The 21,370-nt window shown below is 41.6% G+C and overlaps 1 protein-coding gene across 1 annotated transcript in view; it reads left to right on the forward strand.

Moving 5' to 3' along the window:
* Nucleotides 1-21,370, forward strand: part of IGF1R (insulin like growth factor 1 receptor) — a 195,684-nt gene that overhangs the window by 129,811 nt on the left and 44,503 nt on the right. Inside the window, 3 exon segments of the mRNA XM_037393380.1 lie at nucleotides 14,272-14,584; nucleotides 17,186-17,331; nucleotides 19,156-19,300. Of these exon segments, the coding sequence (XP_037249277.1) occupies nucleotides 14,272-14,584; nucleotides 17,186-17,331; nucleotides 19,156-19,300 (604 nt within the window).

The following is a 21,370-nucleotide window of genomic DNA, read 5'->3' on the forward strand; positions in this document are numbered from 1 at the left end:
ATGCATTTGTGAAGTTTAATTTTTAGGAACCACAGCCAAGAAGCTGGTATTAGTAGGTAGGAGCTATTTAAAACCTAGGAAGGGGAAATGGAAGGTTTGTCAAAGGAACTATTGGTTGAAAAGCACTTCCCAGGAAAGGTATAAATGGATTAAAAGTTTCCCTTGTGGGGAAAGACATGATGTGGGGAGGAGGGAGTAATTAGTCAGTTTGGAGATCCATCTGTAGCAGTTAATCCTCCAGCGCCAGCGTGGCCACCAGCTGATACTACATCCTTAGGGATGATCTCTGAGAAGCTGCTTTACTTTCTATCACTTTAACAAGCTGCAGTGCCAAGTGCATCAAATGAATCTGAGAAATATTTAAGCTGAAATATGTACTAAGGGTAGTAGCTAGCCCGACCCCCTTATTTTTCCCCATGTCATTCCTAATTCATAAAAACTAAACCACTGAAAACCCTTGAACTTTGTGCAATTATCTGTTGCTCTATAATTTGCAATTTAAATGATATTTCTATGGATTTGACTGCAGGCAAAATCGGCTGTTCTATTCCCATCCAATGTAACGCTTTTAGTTTTGGGGTGTGTGTGGGGGACATCCTGGAATACTAATTATTTTTCCCCCTCCCTCTTTCTTGTTTCATAACTATCAACAAGCAGGATTTGCTATTATTTGGTACTTCCCTTTTACTGTTTTTTCAATGAAGATTCTGTCTGTAAATTTGGATTTCTGTGATTTTTATTTTTTTTATATCAGTGTGATTTGTAAAGTTTGTTCAGGTTAGTGTTTGCATAATTACAGAAAACTTAGTATGTAATGCGTATGGAAGTTTAGGCTCATATAACGGCAGAGGGGGCAGAGTCTTCCCTGCCTGAAGTAGACACAGATGCATTGTTTCATTTTGCAGTTGTAAACATTGAAAGAGAAATCTTTTTTTCTTAATGATAATTTGAGAAACAATTTCCAATTCCGAGTGTGATCTGATGGCAATACTGCGTTGTCCCCCCGCGGCTGCCCAAACCCAGCCACTGCTGGGCTCGTTCTGTAACAACAAGTATCTGGACCAGAGGTGGCAGTTAACTTTGTCACAATACTTTTCAGTGTTAGCGTTAAATGTTTCTGGGATGATACCGTATTGATAACTCTTAGCACAGCCAGAAATATTTTGTTCTTGGTCTGCTTTGTGTGTTGTAAGTATACATCTAGAGAGCTTACTGAATGGCATGGCTGGTGTGTTCAGAATAGTTCGGTAAAAGGAGAAGGATGCACTTTTGTGTAGTAAAAAGACAGCGTAGCATCATGAGCAGTTTGAAGATGGAAAGGATGATGCTGCTTTCACCCACTTGACCTCTATAACCAGAGATATCTGCAGATATTGGCTCAAGGAGACCCGTAACTGGAAGAAAAGGTAATTGCCATCTAGTTTATTGCAGTATTATTGAGAAATAAAGCTTAAATTCGTTAAATTTTCTGTGTGTAGGTGTCCTATAAATCTAATAATTTCTAGGGTAAATGAGGTTGTGAGAAGTCTTTACAGTCTGTTTGGAGTCTGCACATTCTGCACGAAGAAGCTGTAAGAACTTTCATTACTGAATTGTATAGTACATATTTGTTTTGGGAACTCTAGAAAAGGGTCAGTCAAATTTGAATGCTTTTGTGGAAGAACATCTGTACTTTAATTACTGGAACATAAACGTTATTTTTTAAAAAAAGTATAAATATTTGGAACCTGTTTTTCTCACAATTTCAGAAGATAATACTAAGCTTTACTGTATTTAGTTCTTCAAAGACCTTTTTATAATTTTCCTCCCAGATTTTGATTGAAGAAAAAATATTCCATATTTAAATCCTTCCCTCAAAGTGAAGTGAACTTTAGCTTCTTGGGATAAATTTAGATCATTTTTCTTCTTGTAAAGTAGGAGGACTTTTTAATAGCTTTTAAAAGTTTGTCTTGTGTTACGGGTATGCAAAGTGACGGAAAGCAATTACACCAGTAGCATTACTGTTTAGATGGTGAGAGTATGGATTATGTTTTTTTCTTTGAACATCTGACTCACCAGAGTTGTCCGTTAATCTTGACAGCTTTATTGCAAAGCAAAGAAAGCGGCTGAATAAACTGGGAAAAAAATTGCAGCACTACTGCCTACCTGCAGCAAAGATTGTGACTCTGGGATAAGAGGGAAGGAGAGGCGGGTGTTCCCATTACGTGCCTTTGAGAACTGGATTTGCAAATGGTGCCACTTCGGGAGGCTGGGGCATTTGCCGAGATGACTTCCGCCGCAGCATGTTGTTTCGGGTTGTTGTAATTGTTTGCAAAATGTGTTTGGCGGCTCTCCCCATGCCAGCACTTGTTCTGAGCATAGGTATAATGTGCAAACAAACCAGACACCGCGTGCCATGAGGGTTTAAGGTAATGTTTCCATGTTGCAAGTATCTGTGTCTTCAGGTGCGGTGTGTTACTCTGCTGAGCTTTCAAAGCAGCAGCTATTTTGGCTGAACCAAAATGTCTCTTTGTTGACCTGTGCCATTTTTTTTTTTCTTTTGAAATCTCATTTTACTTTATAGGGTGATTTAGGTGACTTGTCTCTCTCTCACCTAGAATTTTCTAAAGACAAATTCATTTTGCTAGAGCAAAACTTTTTCAGTTGAGTTGAATAAATTTAGCCATTGTGGCCACTTGTTTCCTGGCAATGTTTTTTTTTTGGTTAGTAGGTATGGAGGCTTTATCATCTTACACATAATTCAGACCTTTCTACGCTTCTGTATGTGATGTGCGGAGATTCCCAGATGCATTGTCCTGAACTTGAATGTGGTCTGACTCCCACTCTGCACTGGGCGAGGGGGTTGTGGAAATGACCTGAGTTGTTAGGTGGAGGCTAGAGTACAAGGCAATGATATGGAAAGAGAAAAATGTTCTCCGTGCTTCCTTTCCCTTTCAGTGCTGGCCAGTACTCTTTCTGCTTTCTTTCAATTCCTGGTTTGACAGAGTCTCTGGACTTTGCAAAGCTTCATAGGAAGAGTTGTGGCTTTTTTGATATTTTTTTTTCCCTGATTTTTATAGCTCAAATACCGTAATTAATCTGACTCCATGAGAGTTAGACCCTAATCCCAGCCACCACAACATACTCTGAATTTGAAAAAATCTGCCTATGTCTATCTGCTTTCTGTATGAATATTTATTTATATTGAACATACCTAGGACCTGCAAATGAGAAAGAGTTTCTGTGCCTCACAGGTGCCCAGCACATCTTAAAAATCCATTGATTACAAGGTGCCTCTTATTATGACGAAGTCTTAGACTTTTCTTTACTACCCGGTGAGGCATTTTTGTTTAGAAGTTGAGATGTAGTTGTGTGATTCTTGGGCAGACCTTAAGATATCCATACAAATTATAAGTGTCACCCAGCCCTCGTTTGTATGAAATCCATCTTTTTCCTCATTTTGCTGCATTTGTAGATACCTGATATGGTCTCTTTCTCTGCTGCCCGTTTGAGGCCTGTGGTGTACCAGCATCACTGAACACTGCGTGGTCTCGGGTGGATTTTGTATAAAGTTTGAGGGTTTTGTCTCCTTTTGTTTTTGAGAGAGCGACGAACGATCTGTTGGACTTTGCTGCAGTGGTTTGGGTTTGCCTGGTACTTCTGGTGTGTCTGTAACGTAGGTGACTGATGGAGCTACTCAGCTAAGCATCCAAGTGCCTTGGCTTGCGGGCACTGCTGAAATAAATAGGGTGTGTAGCAGTAGCTGTACGGTTTGGGCTGTAAATGGACCTGGGCTGTAGATGGTGTATCAGGAGCATCGATACACAATCCGGTGCCAGTTAGGCATGTAATTGCGCAGAAATGGCCTCTAATACCAGTTTCAAGAAGAGCTGCCAAAACCACAGCGCTCAAGGCCTCTCCCTCTGAGTTCGGCCAATGCCGGAGCAAAACAGCCCCCAGCTTGTTCCTCCGGGACACAGGCCTGCCTTGTTAGGAAATCGGTGAAGTTTGGGAACCCACAATACCTCACATAGCTCTGTGTACAGTAACGGAGGGTGGAAATAGGGCCATAGGCATGAGCAACCAGACGAGTTATAAATATAGAATACTCTCTCAATTCCAGTTTCGTTAGTCATGGGAGGACAGTGAGAGTTTTATAAACTTATAAGGAATATACAAACAGTTCTGAATTTAAAATAACTCTGTATAATTTTTTTAGTGTGTGAAAAGAATATTCTTTTTTGAGACCATCCATGTAAGTATCTGCTATACACAGAGTGTAAGGATCTGTGTATTTATATGTTCATGTGAATGTGACTTGAGATGACAAAAAAAGGTACCGGAGGAGAAAAGTGTAGCTCAAACGTGCCAAACTCTAGCAGAAACAGAGTGGGAAGCAGCGTGCTTTCCACTTTGTGCCAGTATCACAAACGTGTATCCCCTCTTTTTCTTTAATAAGTGCCATCTGATGCCGTCTCCAACTTCAGAGCAGCTGGGCAGTATTGCTGAGCTGGTTTTGCTGCAGGCTGGAGCCCATCGGATCCAGTGATACAGCTCACCTTGACTGTCCTTCCTATAAATAAATAAATAAATAAATAAAAATGCCTGATACTCCCTAATCTGATCACAAATCCTTACTATGGGAAAGGATTTAGAAAGTTCGCAGCAATGTTGTTATTTTTTTCCCAGTCATACTAACAGGAATTCCTCAAAAGCATGTGTATGAGCAGAGACAATTCACGTATCTAACTATTAACTCCGTGTGTTTGAGTACATGGCCAGCAGTGATGTCTATGCCATTTGTCCCCCGAGTATATCGTGCTGTGTGCAGTTTCTGGGAGGTGGCATAGTCAAGCATGGTTTTCCTCGTTCAGTTTATTTTATAAATGTGTTGGAAGAACTGAAATAGTTCCGTCTCATAAAGGAGGATGTTTGTAAAGACAGTGGACTAAGTGCAGTCTGGACAACATAGTATCATCCACTGAGGTTAGAAGAAAGTACTGAGCAAGCCTATGTCCTTTTCCCATCAAGTGCATCTCACTGACCCAAGTCACTTCTTTCCAGTGTCTTCTACTTCAGTTGCTCCAGTCAGTCCTTTGCTTGGCTTGAGCGAGCTGAGGATTCGGAGCTGCTGGATGTGCAGCAGTTCACTTGGGGCTTTCATTGGGGCTGCAGAAATGTCCAGTGCCTTCGGAGCAGGAGCATCCTCGTGACTTTCAAAGCAGGCTCTGCGACTCGGCTCAGCCTTTTCTAGCCACAGAGCTGTTCAGTAACCCACAAGCAAACAGGCAGCCATTGCAGCAGTTCTTGTTTGTTGGAGATTGAACCGTTTAGGATGGAGTTACAAATTCCTGTACAGGCAGTTGATGATTTACAGACTATGAAAGCAATTTGCATCGAGTCTGAAAAGATACTCGATGTTTTCCCGTGTCCCTCTGAAACACTTCCATCCACAGTTGTGTTGTATGAGTAGAAACTAATTGTAATACAGATTTCAGGTCAGTTGCATTCCTTCTGCTGTCCGTGTTGCCTGTAAATTTGTTAAAATGCATTAAGAGGTGGATTAATGCGCAATCTTCCAGTCTGCTTTTGGGTCCTCCAAACTCAGGCACCTGTATTCCCTCTGTGTTTATAATTAAGGAATGATTTAGAATGAAAAAATTATTTCATGATTATGAAAACCAAGGAAAGAGCTCACCTTTTGTTGTGGATCTGAAGAGCACAACCTTCAGTAGCTGTCAGATTTGTTTACAGTCTCTTGTATTTCTGGAAGTCATGAAGGAAATACTTTGTTTAATTGTTTTGAACATAATTGCCTGAATATTGTTTGAGGTGATGTTGATCTTAGCAGGATGCCTTCACTTGCAATGTGCAAACATCGTAAGTGATGACGTACTCCCAGACTTACTAGTCTGTAATTTAAAAAAAATGCACCCAGGTGTGACTGGTAACTGTCCAAACCATCAGTGTTCTGGTATCTTGTTTTGCCCTTCCATTGTAATTCTTTTCTTTTCTCAGGTTCCTGGGTATGTAGATCTTAATCTTTTTTTTTAGTGGGCTATCCCACTAGCAGGTGAACAGCTTGAAAAAAACTTACTCTGTAGTGAAATATTTTCCATGTTCTTGTTCTCTCTGGCTGTTCCCTTCAGTTTTAATCATTTTGATGATGAAAACTTAACAGGTTTTGTTGTTTGTTGTTAACAGGGGTATCCTAGTTGGAGATGAGCAAAATCTTTTTACATTTTCCCTACTGTATATATTGTAAACAGTAGTTTTACCAAAGTGCTTCCAGCCCCTCTTCTCTCTTCATTTTTAGAGTAATTAGCCTTCGGCTGGAGCAGTGTTGATGTCTGCCTCTAAGACGAGCATTATGTTTCATTGCTTGTGCCAGCATGGTTAAGCCTATTGATGGGCTTAATGCATAAATGCAAAGGGCATTCCTGAAGTGAAGCAGGAGTTGAATCCCTCTGAACTGCGGAATGTTTTTTTGCCCAAGATTAAACTGCTGTTATTCTTCAGCATTAAGAGAACTACGGAATTTAGGCCAGCACGATAAATGTTATCAAACTGTCTTCCTCCTTCAGAATAAATCTGGAAATGTGAACAGTATTCTTCCTCCAGCTGGAGTTTTGCCAGGAGATGACTGACCAGCACTCCTTGCTTGCAGTATATTAATTAAATCCTCTAAAGCTTATTTCCTTACACTTGCAGCACTTGGAAGACAGGTAGATTAAATCTAGCTTTAAGCGACAAGCAGCAAAGCCCCAATATATTGCTCATAATCTGAAGCAAAAAGAAAAGTCATTTGCTTCAGAGCTATTCTGCAGCAGCTCTTTTCTTTCCTTGGGTGTTACTGAAGAGTTCAGGAACTTTACTTGCCCTTTCAGAAATGTGAACAAATTTGTGAGCGTTCGTGGTGGGTCAGTGCAGTGGATGGGGAGCAGCTTTCACTGCTGTGGGGTCACCCTTGCATTCCTGCTTTCACCCCCACTGGCATCGACATTACTGTTCTGATTTGCAACTTCCAGTGGGAAATTTCCCTTTTTGTAGAGGAAATATTTCTAGAACAGTGCAGTACTGATGGTAAAACATTCCCAACTGGTTTGTTTACCTAGCGTTGAAGATAGAGTAAAACTGGCCTGAAGGCCTGATAGATGCTTGTGTATATGCCTCAGTTGGGTTTGTTTATGTACTGAATTCATACTGGTGGGGAAGGGACAAAATGGACTTGTTTTTTTCCTCTTTCTCTCCAGTGCCAGCTGCAATGATGCCAGTCTGGGTTGTGCTGAGCAATAAACTGCTTTGAAAGAGAATGCAATTTGTGCTGCCTAGGTTTGTCAATAAGTCATGTTTATTTGCACCTTGCTGGTCGTTAGTATTACGCATTTTGGAGCAAATGGAGTAACTGTGCTATCTATCGGTTCCTGTTGACTGTGGTCTTAAGGTAGTTGTTTTCTTCACTTGGGTTTCCATTTGCTCTAATTTTGGTGCAATGTGAATAGCTGTAACGCTGCTGGAGCTTTTAGCAGGGTTGATTGCTTCAGTTGCAGAAAACCTGAAGGGATGGGAGGTTATACAGTGCCAAATAGTGTCCCCACGTCCTCTAGTTACTCTCAAGAAAATGGTTTTAGTACACACGTTGTTATCTGTCTCATCTGGGAAGCCCGGAAGCTGTTTTGAGGTAACTTCTAGGGGAAGGAATGAACGATAGGTGGCCAAAAGAGGGGGGGTTGTGTGATCAAACTCCCGTGTATCCAACTGAAACATGCTTTGGGTTGCTTTCATCCATGTTTTAATGGGCTGTTCTGTTGTTTTCAGTAGGGAAGGAGAGCTGCAGGTATGTTACGCTGAGGCATTTGTGTGTTTGAGGGGTTACAAACCATGCCACGGGCTCTGGCTCCTCGGGGCTGTGCTGATGGGTGTGCTAGTCTGAAATGCGTTATGTACTGAAACTGTTATGAGGGGAAGGGAAAATAGTAACGGAGAAGGAAAGAAATTGTAAAACTGGAGGGCATGGAGTACCTCACCACGACGTATGTCCTAGCAAAGTGTTTCGTTGAACGATGAACGATTTCTCTCCGTTGCGTAGACCGTACCACATCTGGTGGCATCTTGAGGGTCTCCAGGTACTGAGAGGTGCTGGGCTTTCTTCTCCTAACCTGCCTCCCCTCCTTTCTTCTGCTTCCTTTGCTCGGGACTCATCTACAGGTGCTTCGATCTGAGCAGTTTGATCCAACTGCTGCACAGCTCACTATGCAGGCATTTAGTGCGGTGGTGTTTTTCAGTCATAAAGTCCTGAAGAAAGAGATGCAAGAGTAGATTCCTTTATCGATTTTTCATAAGTTGAGCAGTTAGTGGACTGATGTCAGGTTGGGCAAATCTTCTGAGGTTTTTTTGAGGCTGTGGGTGTTCCATCACACCTACCCCTTCACTTATGGGATGTGGTGTACGGTATCTGTGACAAACTGAAATACCAGGAAGCAAAAGGCCAAAGAGCTTTCTGTGGAAGCCAACCACATACAGTTAAACTTCAGCTGTATTTGTATTGTGGCAAGAAAGTAATTCACAAAACAATTTCGGAATAATTTCAAGGTCCTTGGAAAGATCTGCCAGACAAAAATGGGATGGTAGTGATTAGGATGTAAACACAGAAACACGTGACTAGTGCGATGATCTCAAGTCAGAAGTAGCTTGTAGGCTGTAGACTTCATGCCGCCTTCTTGCTTCTTGGTGGAAGTTTGTATAGACCTGTCCAAACAATTCACTGGTGGGCATGGTTGTTACGTACTAGGGGTTTAAAGAGGAAGGAGATGATCACTTCCAGGTCCTAGTATCGGTGCTGGGTTGGACTGAACCTTTGAGATCTGGCAGTTAATCTCAAAATCTCCCAAAGTTTATGCATAAACTACTAGAAAGCAGTTCGATACAGCGGTGGTTTTTTTCCTTCAGAATTTCACTGAATGTGAGAGACCAAGTTTGAGTGCTGGGGGGAAACAGAAAAGGCAAGAAATGTACAGTTGTTACTATGTAGCTAATGTGTGTTTCTGTGGCAATATAAAGATTTTATACAACTGCTTTAAGTGGTCCTCTTCAGTTCTTTGGAGATTATTTGTACCCACATTTCTGTGATTGGAACACATTTCTGCATGTATTTAATACATATATTACCTTATTGCAGCTTTTATTCTGTAGTTACTCGATTCCAGTCCTGGCCATGAATCACTGGAACTGGATTTTCTAAGTAACGTATCTGCAGTCTCCCTGTTCTCACAGTACACTGGGCAAAAGAGATCGGGTCCTGTACAGGCTGTTTGAGCATTTGAAGTCAGCTGTTTGAAGGATCGTACCAAAGTTTAGGCCGTTGAAATGCAATATTTTTAAAATTCTGTCCTGTAGAGGGATTAACATTCCAAAAATGACCTTTTTTTTCTGTCTTTGTGGATAAATTTAGACAGCTGATTGTTTTGGTAGTTGGCTAGGAGAAAACACTCCCTTCCTCCCCTGGTTTCTGCTCAAAACTAGGCTTTTCTTCCCCCCTTTTCTTTCTGAAACATTATTTTATGTGAAGGATGCTCTAAAAAAGCAGAAACAGTATAAAAAAAGGAAGGATCAAATATCGTTTTACAAGGAGAGAAAGTATTTTTAAAAAATATTTATCCCACACTTGGCAACCTTTTGCTTGCCCGCATGTGACTGGCACAGTGCCATCCTTGGCAGCGGCTGGTGCCTCAGCTTGCCAGAAGTCTTCCTCTTCTGGCTGCGTTTTCACTCCCTGTGACTGATTGTTTATTCACCTGATTTTTCTGTTTCAGCATTGCTGAAGTCATGGCATCTTGGAGATAAGAACACTTGGTCTGTCCAAACTGTACAGTAGCCGTGATGTCAATGCAGAGTGTTTGCAGCAAGCTTTAGCTTTGTGCGCATTTCCAATAGCAGGGAGGTATTAGATGTCAGATGAACTGCCACCTCCTTAGTGCGAGGCTGTCCAAAAAGGAACTGCCGTCAATACAAAGAGATGATTTGTTTCTAGCTTTTTTTTTTTTTGGAGAGTTGCGTTTGAGGGTGTCCCAACCTTGCTTTGTGTTTGCAATTTTGGTTTAGCATCTTGGGGATTTTAATTGAGAATAATGAGTTTCTGAGTCAGATTCTCTTGGAGCTCCTCTTGTTTGTAAGATCTTTACATTTGGTTTTAAAGTATCTCCTTTCTGTGTGTGAGGTCTGAATCTAATTTGCTAAGTAAGTGGGCACCTTGGAATGAAATGTGTTGCCTTTTTTTGTGTGTGATCATAGTCTTTTAATAATATTTGGAATATCTGAATTTTGTTGATGAGGCAAGCTTATTTGAAGGAATCAGAAGGTGAAGCACGGATGATCAAAGAAACTACTGCTGCTGGTGTTGCTCCAGTAAATTGGATTTTTTTAGCCACTGCTACTCTTGTAATGTCCTTCTCTGAAGATCTGATGATTTTTCAGTACTTTCACTGCCTAAATGTAAGTGGACACTCAGGTCTAGTCAAGCCTCTATCATCTCTTTATTAAAGTCATGAAGCTGCTTTAGGTCTGCCCTTCTCCAGGTCTTGCTTTGACTTCTTCCATGGCTGCCCTCCAGGGTCTCTGAAATTTTCCATTATCTTGGTTAGCTCCATGTGATGACAATTAAGCATTTTTTGCCCTTGTACTTGTCAGCAAGGATTTGTTCAGGGGGTTGGGGTATTTTTTGTATGCAGTCATCAGCCTTCATGATCCAGGGCACTGTTGTACCTGGCTGATAATTTCTGTCCCCAAATGTCAGCCCACTGTTTGCTCATGTTTGTGTCTCTAATGTTCTTGTGGACTAAAGTCAACAAGTTACCGAGCGTATTTCAGGGTTTTCTTTGGCAACAGTGTTTTGGAACATGGATTTGAAATGCTTTGGTACAAATCTAGCAGCCCAAGTAGCACAGGCTGGGAGAGTGGATGGGGCCCATGGGATTGTAGGGCCCAGCCAGTGGTGTTTAGTAAGATTTTTGTGACGGGAATATCTGAGGAAAGCTGGGTGTAAGGCAGGTGAGACTTTTTGTTGTTCACAACGTATCCTACATGCACAAAAGTTCTTGTTCTGCCTCTTCAAAGAAACGGGATACCCGTATTGTCTCCAGGCTGAAAACTATGCCAACGTTAGCAAGAACAGGCAAAAAAGAGGACTGAGAGAAAAGCAAGGTTTGCTGAGCTTTTAAAAAATTATCTTTAAAAAGTTTTCAACAGTTCTTTTTAAAATGGTTGTGATTAAAATATCACTGTGGTTTGGAAAACCTGTTCACTGATTGCCTTTTTCTTGTGAACCTGTGTATCCTTCTGTACTTCAATTTATATTACTGTAGACGAGAGTCAGCAGATTTACCAGGAGATGCAGGGAATCCTATTTATGTAGCGGACTGTACATGAATGGCAGAGACTTCAAGGGAATACAAAAGTTTTTTCTAAGAATGAAATAAACTCAGTCTTTTTCTACTGTATTTATCTCAATACTTAGTGTAGCAGCATTTGTTTTTTAGCACATTGTCTAGACGAAAACAAAAAAATTATGTCATTAATCAATGCATCTAGCAATGAACTTTGTGGAGGCATCAGGGATGTGTTTGTATTATTTTTCTTAGGGCTTTGAACTGGGAATGTAGCTACCATGTGAAATCCGAGTTCTGGCACCCACTCAGAACACCAGTCCATCTGCTAGCAAGGCACACTGATTTATTTATTTTATTTTTAATCCCTTTGTAGTCGCAAATGCAAGTAGTACTGTATATCTTAAGGTGAAAGGCAATTGATGAAGCCTTACTAAGGTGCATTGGGGCAGGCTTTGCTCCATTGCAGGTTACCATTGAGAAAAGATTATTCACTTAACATGCTTGTTTGTTCTCGGGTAACAGTTTGGTGCATATGTTGTTTTCATTTTCATGAAAAAAAAAATGCAGCATCTTTACACAATCATTATTTAGCAGTGATTTCCTCTGCATTCCTGCTCTCAGTAGTCTTAGAAGTAACTGGGTCTGCAAAAATTCTCTTTAATTTGGCCTGCATGTGATACATGTGCTACCTGGGCAAACCTCAGCCATCCTCATGCTGCCACCTTCTTGTTTCCATAGTCTCCCCCCTCCGCCCCTCTGTGCTATTCTGCCTGGTTTCACTCTGAAAAAATGACTGTACAGGTACGGAGCAGTAGTGGTAAGAGCACAGCTGTTGGGTTATAATAGCAGTATGTGCAAGGAGAGGGCTGCAGGGATAAGTAATGGTTCTTGTCTAGTTGGAAAAGACAGATGAGCTCTTGGGCAACTTCAGTAGTATCTTCTCACGCAGTAGACCTGCTGCATTCAATCCAGTGTATCCAAGCTGTCTTTAATGCAAGCCTCTTGTGTTAGCGATGTGCAGCTACATATATACAAGTAATAGCACTGTCAGATGTTGTAAGCAGGTCTGCTGACGGTACTTCATAGCTACCTGCTAATGCAGGCTCTTGGGTTACTTGGAGACTGTGTGCAGGTGGAATTTCTTCCACAAAGCTTTTCTTAGCCTTGGTTGTGTAAGGAGAACCCAGCTTCCTACCCAGAAGCTTAAACTTGCAAGGTTGGCAGTTAGGGTTTTAAAAAAAAACAAAACCGAAATGAATAAAATTAAGCAAGATTAATGTAGAACCATTTTGATGGGAGAGGGTCAAACTTCTCCGATGGCAGTTTTACGAGTCCTTTTCAACATGGGCACTACCTTAAAGCTGGCAGAAAATGGCTTCTTACAATCAAAACGTGGTGTAGGATGTCTAGGTCCTGACGCAGAGCAGAGTTTGGGGGTTTTGTGTTATTTTTTTAAATTACTACTTAATAGCACTGTCAGGCTTTTTTGGTCCTGTCTCATGATTGTGGTGCTCTGCTCAACAGCGCTGTAAAAACATACTGGAAAGCCTAGATCTTAGTTATGGGAAGAGGAGGGGTTCAAGATTTTAGGGTGTTTAGCCCTGCGTTAGAACGACACTGTAGTTAGTTGCAAACTGAGCGATAAATTGCAGTGCAGAACTTTTCATAAACATTGTCTTTCTCTACAGGCTGGGCTCTGCTGCTTCTGTGTTCATTTTGGGCTATTAACTTCTTTGCTGCAATGTTAACTTCTTTGCTGGTTGTATGCTTTTTGCTCAAATTGTTCAGTTTAAATGTCTTGTGGTGCTTTGCTTGGATCTCACTATAGTTGTACTACTGAAATTTTGTTTTATGCTGTTATTACTGGTACTGTGTTTTAGCTAAGTAAGAAAGTGGAAAACAGTTACTTAATGCAAACCAGATTTCCTATCTGTGTTTGTTTACAGAGCCTCTGGCACACAAACTCACATGGCTAAAAGGCCATACAATGCTGTAATCAAAATGTTGTTGTTACATAAATATAATGCTGCCACTTCTTTTGATGTAGTGGTGGTTAGCTTGTCTGCTGACAGTTCTGCTCTTTGTTCATGTCTTCCAAGCTGAAATGCTTTCACGTGAAACGAATGTCTCCATAAGTTTGCACCCCATTTTTTTTTTTTCTTCCTTTCATATTTTGTTCTCTGAACCCAGAAACTGGGGATAAGGCAGAATTCTGTTACACTCTTCAAGGGAAAATAGTAGCTCCATGATTCCACAGTATTTGATGTGTACCATCTGTACTTTGTTAAACCTCATTTTGCATACTTAAGCAACATTGGGATGCTACATTGGGGTCAACCTAACCATGTGTGCTACAGTATAGCAGTGCTTTATTGTACAAGTGTAATTAAGTAGTTTAAAGGGAGCTTGTTTTCTTGCCAGTAAAAGACCAATTTGAAGTACAAATAGGAAAGACAAGAAATGCTTAGAAAGACAGTAAGTCAGCACTAAAAACAAAAAAAACCCAACCAAAAAAAAAAAACCCCAAAAAACCCACCCACAAAAAATCCCACCAAAAACCAGCCACCAACCCAAACAAAAAAACCTCCCATAATACTAGGGCTATGGAGAAGATTCCAGTACTTGCCTGTTTCCATTATCCTTATGTTGGTCTTGCTTCCAGCAGTTTTCCTTATTATTTAATTGTTTTATGTTATAAATTTGATTTGAGGAAAAATTATTTTCAGGCTACTAAAACTGAGAAAAAGAGAATTTAATTTGTCATTTTTACAGGAGCTGTTCTTTTGCAGAGATACTCTAGAGCCCAGGGAATGAAAGCATAGAGTTGTATGGGTCAGGGTGTTCGCTTTAATGCCGTTCACTTTGTTTAATAGCTGTTGTTCATGCTACCTTGCCTTCTGTCTTGTAGTGTGCCCCAGCTCATGTGGCAAGCGAGCCTGCACAGACCAAAATGAGTGTTGCCATCCCGAATGCTTGGGGAGCTGCACGGCACCCGACAACAACACCGCTTGCGTGGCCTGCCGCAATTACTACTACGAAGGAGTCTGCATGCCCACCTGCCCTCCCAACACCTACAAGTTCGAGGGCTGGCGCTGCGTGACTAAAGAGTTTTGCTCCAAAGTCCCTGCCACCGAAACAAGTGAATATGAGAGATTTGTGATTCACAACGATGAGTGCATGGCAGAATGCCCCTCCGGATTCATACGCAATGGGAGCCAAAGGTAATGCAGCTTCTGGAAAGTCCATTGGGTTTTGGGAAAGTTGTCACGTTTGGGTTTTTCCACCCCTTGTTCTGTGGCAGCTTATGATGCAAATTATTGCGTAGATATGAGAACATATGATGGAGAATTGCATGATTTCCTGGTAAAGGCTTACTTAGGCGAATTCACTGTTGAAAGGTCTGATTGCGTGTGGTCCTGTGCGTTAGCAGTTGCCCCTGATTCTTCTGAAGGACTTGCGAAGGTCAGTGCAATGCGGAACCAGATCTTCAAGTAGACAATAGCAAAATCACGGCGAAAGCCCAGGAACACAAGGTTGGAGGTTGGCTGATGACCATTATCACACAGAACAAACCATAAGGAGTTATCTAGCTTCGCATATTATTTGTTTTATGTGTGCTTGCATTTTAGACACATCTATTCTTCAGCGTATTTAATTTTACTTCCCTTTTCTCACTGTTTTCAGAAGATAACAATGCTGTTTTAAAAGGGAGCAATCATGTAGATGGTGACAAAAATAATGCAGCAGCTGACAACATTATACAGCATAATTTCTTGTGAGACTGTCACTCATCTGCTCTTAATTCTAGCAGTTGGAGTGATGCATGCTTATGATTTTCTTCTTTTGTCAGTGGTTTAAGCAAGCAGCCTTAGTTGCCTATTGACCCTTGGAAGTCATAGACTTTGAGTAAAGGGTAGTGTGCTAAGATTCACAGTGCTTCAGTACTGCGCTAAAAAGATGTCTTTGTAGGCTGTTCTAAGATGCTGGGGTTTTTTGGATAGGCCGTTGTGATGATAACCAGCACCGCTTGTGTGTCATCAGTCATTTTGGTCAAATAGTAAGGCAATCTCTGGTGGATATTTGAATGTAAGCACCTTAACATTGCCTTTGCTCAAACGCAGATATTCACCTGAGGAATTTTTCTGTTGTCATCTACTTGAGGTTGTAGTACCAGCTGTTTGAACCGCTTACGCTGAAACGCATGGCCATCCTGTCTCGGTGGTGTTGTGTGCTCTGCTGCAAAGATTGAAAGGAGCTGTAACTCAAGGGCAGTGAATGTTTTGTTCCCAGAGGTGATGCTAACAAATAGTTGTGAATGGAAAGCATTTCCAGCATTCTTTGTACATTTAGCTGAATGCCTTTTGCTTGTGTCTGCAGCTTTTAGTGGTTTATGGCACGTTATAGTGCAGGATTTTGAAATAGGAGCTTACTACTAAGAAAAGGAGGCATCTTTCTTGTATTGTTTATGCATTAAAAACTTGTTATCAATTTACATGTTTCTTTAAGCCTCAGAAGAAAGTGGGTTCAGTTTCTTTTTAAAAGAATAAATATTAAGTCCATGTTCATTACTGTTGTCTTTGGAGCTGGGTTTGGGTTGTTTTCTTTTTCATTTCTCCCCTCTGAAGTGATAAGGTGGAGTAAGTAATAATGAAATACAAAGGACAGTACTAGAATAAATTGAAAAATAAAAGTTATCTTAAATCGGGAAAGACATCTACCAGGAGGGGTGATCAGAGGGCATGTTTTGTGCACACATGAAGTGTACAGTTTTGAGGTGGGTATGCAGACAGTATAATATTGAGCCTTTAAAAACGTGTTGTAGCCCAAGTCTAGGCTGGCTTGAGTTCTTGTTCCTTAGGTTTGACCATTAAAAAATACTTAGGAATGCTTGTAAGTATAGAAGCAGGGGAAGTGATCCTGTGCTTCAGTGTTTCCTTCCAGCTTCTGGCGATCTGATTTCCGAGTTCGGGGCTGTGTCTGTCGTCGTGTTTTGTAGTCACTAGTGGACATGTTCTCTTGCTGCCATCTGTATAATCCATTTTGAACCTGCTTAGACTTCCAGCCTGTTTCTCCCAATTCCTGTTGAAAATTACTTTTGCCTTGCTTCAAGATGCATCCTTCTGTTTGTTTAAACTTGCTGCTTTAATACCTTTTAAGTTATAAGAAATAGTGACTAAATCACTGCTCCCTTTTTCCACGTCATTCATGAATGAACGTGTTGTGCTCCCACAGTTTTCTTTCCCAAGTTAAAATGACCAGGAGTATGGAATTCCCTTGTGCTGAGCTTCAGATGTTGGTTTAAGGGCACGGAGACAAGCGTCATAAGAACTTGAAGAGTATTTTCCCATCTCCGATTCCTGGCTGGCCTGTTTTTTGGAGACTGAGCCTGGATTAGCACGAAATTTCGCAGCACTCTGAGGCTGTCTGTATAAATGAAAATGAGAAGGGAGGTCTTTCTGGGTATAATGAAGTTAGAGTAAATGCACAGATGCAAAGGTGCTGGGTTTTACCTGAAGTGCCTTCAACTTTGGAAGGACCACAGAGCCTTTCAGAAGCTGGCAGATGGTGGGTATGGGTCCATTCGTTCACTCCTGTGGTGCTGTAAACAGGAGCTGTGATGCACCAGCCTCTCTGGAGTCGATCAGCCACGTGTACTATGTTACCTGCAGCCCTCTGGAGAAGTATGGTAACTTTAATTCTAGCTTGAAGGATTTGTCTTAAGGTTTAGAGGGAAATGTCTTTCAAAATTTAACTCAAAGCAGTCTGTGGACTTAGAGTTGGATATCATTGCATATTTTCAGTCTCCCTTTTTCTCCTAACAGCATGTTCTGCAGCCCTTGTGAGGGGCCTTGCCCCAAAATATGTGAGGATGGGAAAACAAAGACGATTGACTCCGTCACGTCAGCACAAATGTTGCAGGGATGCACAATTCTGAAGGGAAATCTGCTGATTAACATCCGTCGTGGAAGTAAGTGGTTACCCTCTCTTTATGAACCTCTGATAAGGCTGCTTTTAATATTTTTCTTTTTGTCTGTCAGCATAGTGATAAGAACATTAAAAACTCAGCAAACTGCTGTCCAGCCCCATGCAGTACTCCTGTTTGGTTTGGCCCGCTGACTGTAGCACCATTCTCCAACGTGCGGATGGAATAGGTATTCAGCTACCAAGTTATAAGGCAGTGAAAGTATTTTTGTTGGGAGTTTTGGCAGGACAGGGAACCAGGATTAGGCAGTGAGATGAGCAGTAGTCCCAAAGGAATAATAAAGGCCTAAGAAGGTGGAAAAGTTGCAAATCCTTGCATCTGGGTAGGTAAATAACTCGGCTGCAAGTAGGGCAGGGCACTGTAAGACTGCATATCCTCCCCTTCCAAGGCAAGGTGCGGTGTCTTGCTAAAACATGGAATCCAGAGTGTTGAGAGCTCATATAAAGCCTAGCACTGTGCCTCTGGATGGTCATCGTTGGCGAGCAGGCTACCTTTGTCACATGTCTTGAACAAGCTCTGGATTAAATTTGTCAGAGTAGTGATTCATCAGTCAGGGAAGTGTTGACAGCTGATGAGCTCTTAAAAGCAGAGTGAAAATCACTGTTAGTTTTTATTGGAAATGTATCTCCCTATGGAACGTCCCTTTTGGTTTCATGAATAAGGTTGAAAGATTGAGATATATTTGATTCCTTTTCTCCTGCTGAATGAAAATTTCAGGGTTTAGAAACAGCAGCACGTGGATTATTTCACTCATGGTCCCACTGCTACAGGTACAGTCTCCCCTTATGAGAGATGTTCAGTTACCTGGGGCAAGTGTGGGATATTTTTTATTAATTTTTGAAGTGTTACCTTAGACTACTGAAGAGCATCAGCTTCCTCCCAGCTTATTTGGTACAGGCACCAACCACTGGCATTCGGTAATGGGGCTTCCCAGCCATCAGTTAGGACCCCGGGGGTTTTATGGCAGCATACCCCCATAGCAGCTTCTCCCATCCCGAGTGCTTAAAAACGTACCCTCACAACTGCCGTGTAACCTCACAGGAGAATGACACCAGGCAGTGGGCATGGGCCAGGGTTTGCTGGGTGCTAAAGACTGCAAAGCTTGAGCCTTGTGAAGGATGGGGTGTTGCAGACCTAGGCAGGAACAGAACAGTTCCTACGGAGGGGGCAGCATTAAAAAGTAGAGCTTGGTCTGCAGTTGTTATAATAATTTATTATAGAAGGTCACCTTTAGCGAGCTATGTGGAACATGCTCCATGGCTTGAGGACATCCTTTCGGTTTTATCTTTGCTGTTTGATCAAGAGTCCCTCGGTTTTGTAGCCAAAGCTTTTTAAGGGTCACTGAAAGCGATGCTTTATGTCCCAGAGAAGAGCGGTAGTATACTTCCACCTCTTCATCTTCAGTCTCCATCTCTGTTTTCCAATGGAACTTTCTGCCTGAGCTTTGCTCTGTAGCCGAAGAGCAATTCCAGTCTCATGGATGTGTACACTTATACAAGGGTCTTTTCATCCCTGCCAGAACGCTGGCTCAACATTTGGTGCTGGCTTCAAAGTGCAATGTCCATGGAAAAAGCAGGTATACCAGTATGGAAAAGCAAGACTGGTTTTCCACTGTTGCTCTGTGGCTTTAGTTTGCCCTCCAACCATCTGTCCACACAGGCAACTGTTACTGGGGGAGGGAATACCAGTGTCTCACGTTTTCAAAAGCAACAAATAAATTTTCTCTTACTGAGCTAATACTGCATTAATCAGAACAGCAGCTAAAGCTGTGAATTCTACAATAATAAAATTGTGTTTTTCTTGCTGTAGATAACATCGCCTCAGAACTGGAGAATTTTATGGGTCTGATTGAGACAGTAACAGGGTATGTGAAAATTCGTCATTCCCATGCATTAGTCTCCCTGTCTTTCTTGAAGAACCTGCGGTATATTCTGGGAGAGGAACAGGTGGACGGGTAAGTGTTCAGACATTTGTAGAGGCAATTTCACTTTAATAGAAAGCCAGAGAGAATAAGTCTCCTAAAAAATATTCACATACCATTTATAGAATCTTTTCTTCTACTAATATGCAGTGTTTTTCTCCTAATGAATACCATTGTGCAGTCATCGCTCATTTGGATTACTATCCAAATTAAAATGTTAAATTCAGTATGTTAAAAGTATTTTTGTGGAAACTTTGCTGTTGCTTTTCACTTTAGGTTTTTCTAGAAAGCATCTTTCTATCGTTTGTTCTTTTTGCTCTGTTTGCGAAAAGAGTTTGTTCAGAAACTGTTGGATTTCCTTGCAGTTTTTTACTGTTGGCTTTTATCAGAGTTTTATGGAGAATGTCTGCTGGAAGGAAACTTGAACTTTACTTACCAGGGAGTGCAACTGGAAGTAGCCCAATAGTTTACAAGTTGCAATTGTTTGCAGCTCCTTGAAATGCTGATATTAAATGAATTATCTGTCAAGCAGAAAAAAGACTGGTCAGGAAAAGTAAAGTTGATCTGTGGGTTATATGTTCGTATAATTACAGTGTGTGATATGTTTTGCTGTATCTAACTCCTGTTTTCCTATGATGCTAGGAGATAGTAGGGACAAAAGTTCTTATCTCTGCAAAACTTGCAGTGCTTAGGTGTGGTGATGATCCTCCAGCAAACTGCCTTGCTCTTCCTCTTCCTGAATCAAATAGTCATCCCAGGTTTAAACCAGTGTTCTCTGGGAGAATTAAGCCTCCCTCAGTAATGACAGAACTGTTAAATGAACAATTTGGGGCAATCTTGTAAGAAAAAGTGGTGGGAGGGTCCTGGGAAAGGCTACTTGTTGTCTGATTTATCTGCCCTGACAGGGTAAAGTTACAGCGCGAGGGATTCTTCACAACCTCTGTCGTTCTCTCAGGCTGGTCTTTGGTCAGCCTTAAATTCTTCAAATTCCACCATCTGACAGAGCAAGTCAAAGGGCAGCTCTTCATCCTGCACTTGAACAGCACGCTGTCTTTTTCAGTAAGAACACTGGCTCTGCAGAAAAGCTTGTTTTCTATTTGCAAATCCTAGAGGCTTGTCGCTGCCGAGCACAAGGCTCATTCAGCCCACTTAGGATGCGGCATGCTCTCACAGATACTCCAGTTACCGATTTGTCTTTTATTCTCTCCCCCTCTCTCCTTTGCTCTCTTCAAATTGGAGTTTAGCTTTGTGTTTCAAGTAGTAATTACATTTATGGTACCTTGTATGTCAGCAGGCAGAGCTGATATGAAGGGAAGTGGCAAGTTCTTTGGTCAGATTCCCAAATAGAGAAGTAAATAGGTGCAGCTTTGACAAGGGAAGCAGGGCGGGCTGCGGGAGGTAAAATAGATTATACTAAAGAGCTACTTGTGCTGAAATTCACCCATGCTAGGGAATTACTGCAGTTGCATATTTTGGGTCGGGGGCAGTCTTTTTACTTGGAAAATGCCTAATGTGATTTAGGCATTGCCACGGTCTAAACAGAGTTTCCAAAAATACTAGGTGGAAGTAGGCACCTGGCAAGGAAGGACTGAGCTTGAACAGTTCCGTTGGCAGAGTTATGAACCACAGGGAGGGGGTCTTAACCTGGGAAGTACTGGGCTGCTGGAATAGTAGCTGTTTATGCCAGCATTGCCTTGGGGATGAGAGGGAGTTTAACTTAAGGTCCATTATGATAGTTGTTCATTACACGACTGACCCCACCACCACTGTCCTTTTTTCTTTTTTTTTTTTTTTTTTTTTTTTTAATTGAACTGGGCTAACAAAACAGTTTCTTCCTTCCTTATTCAGCTGCTGGTGCCTGTCTTGGTTATCACAGAAAATGGAAAATTTAGAGGGGATTTACTTTGTTTTCAGAGTGTTCATCGCCTCTTTTGAACACCCTGTCTGTAGTGCATGTGCTCTCGCAACAAGGAAAAAAATTCTCTCTGCGGTAGGGAACCAGAAATGGAGATGTGCTGGAGGGGTCTCAGTGTCTGATGGAGGAGTTTGGTTCCTAGTCTGGCATTCATGCTGCTGGATTCCTCTGTCCTCTGCTGGGCTGCT

The sequence above is a fragment of the Falco rusticolus genome, chromosome 7 (assembly GCF_015220075.1).
Source record: "Falco rusticolus isolate bFalRus1 chromosome 7, bFalRus1.pri, whole genome shotgun sequence".
Lineage (NCBI taxonomy): Eukaryota > Metazoa > Chordata > Aves > Falconiformes > Falconidae > Falco > Falco rusticolus.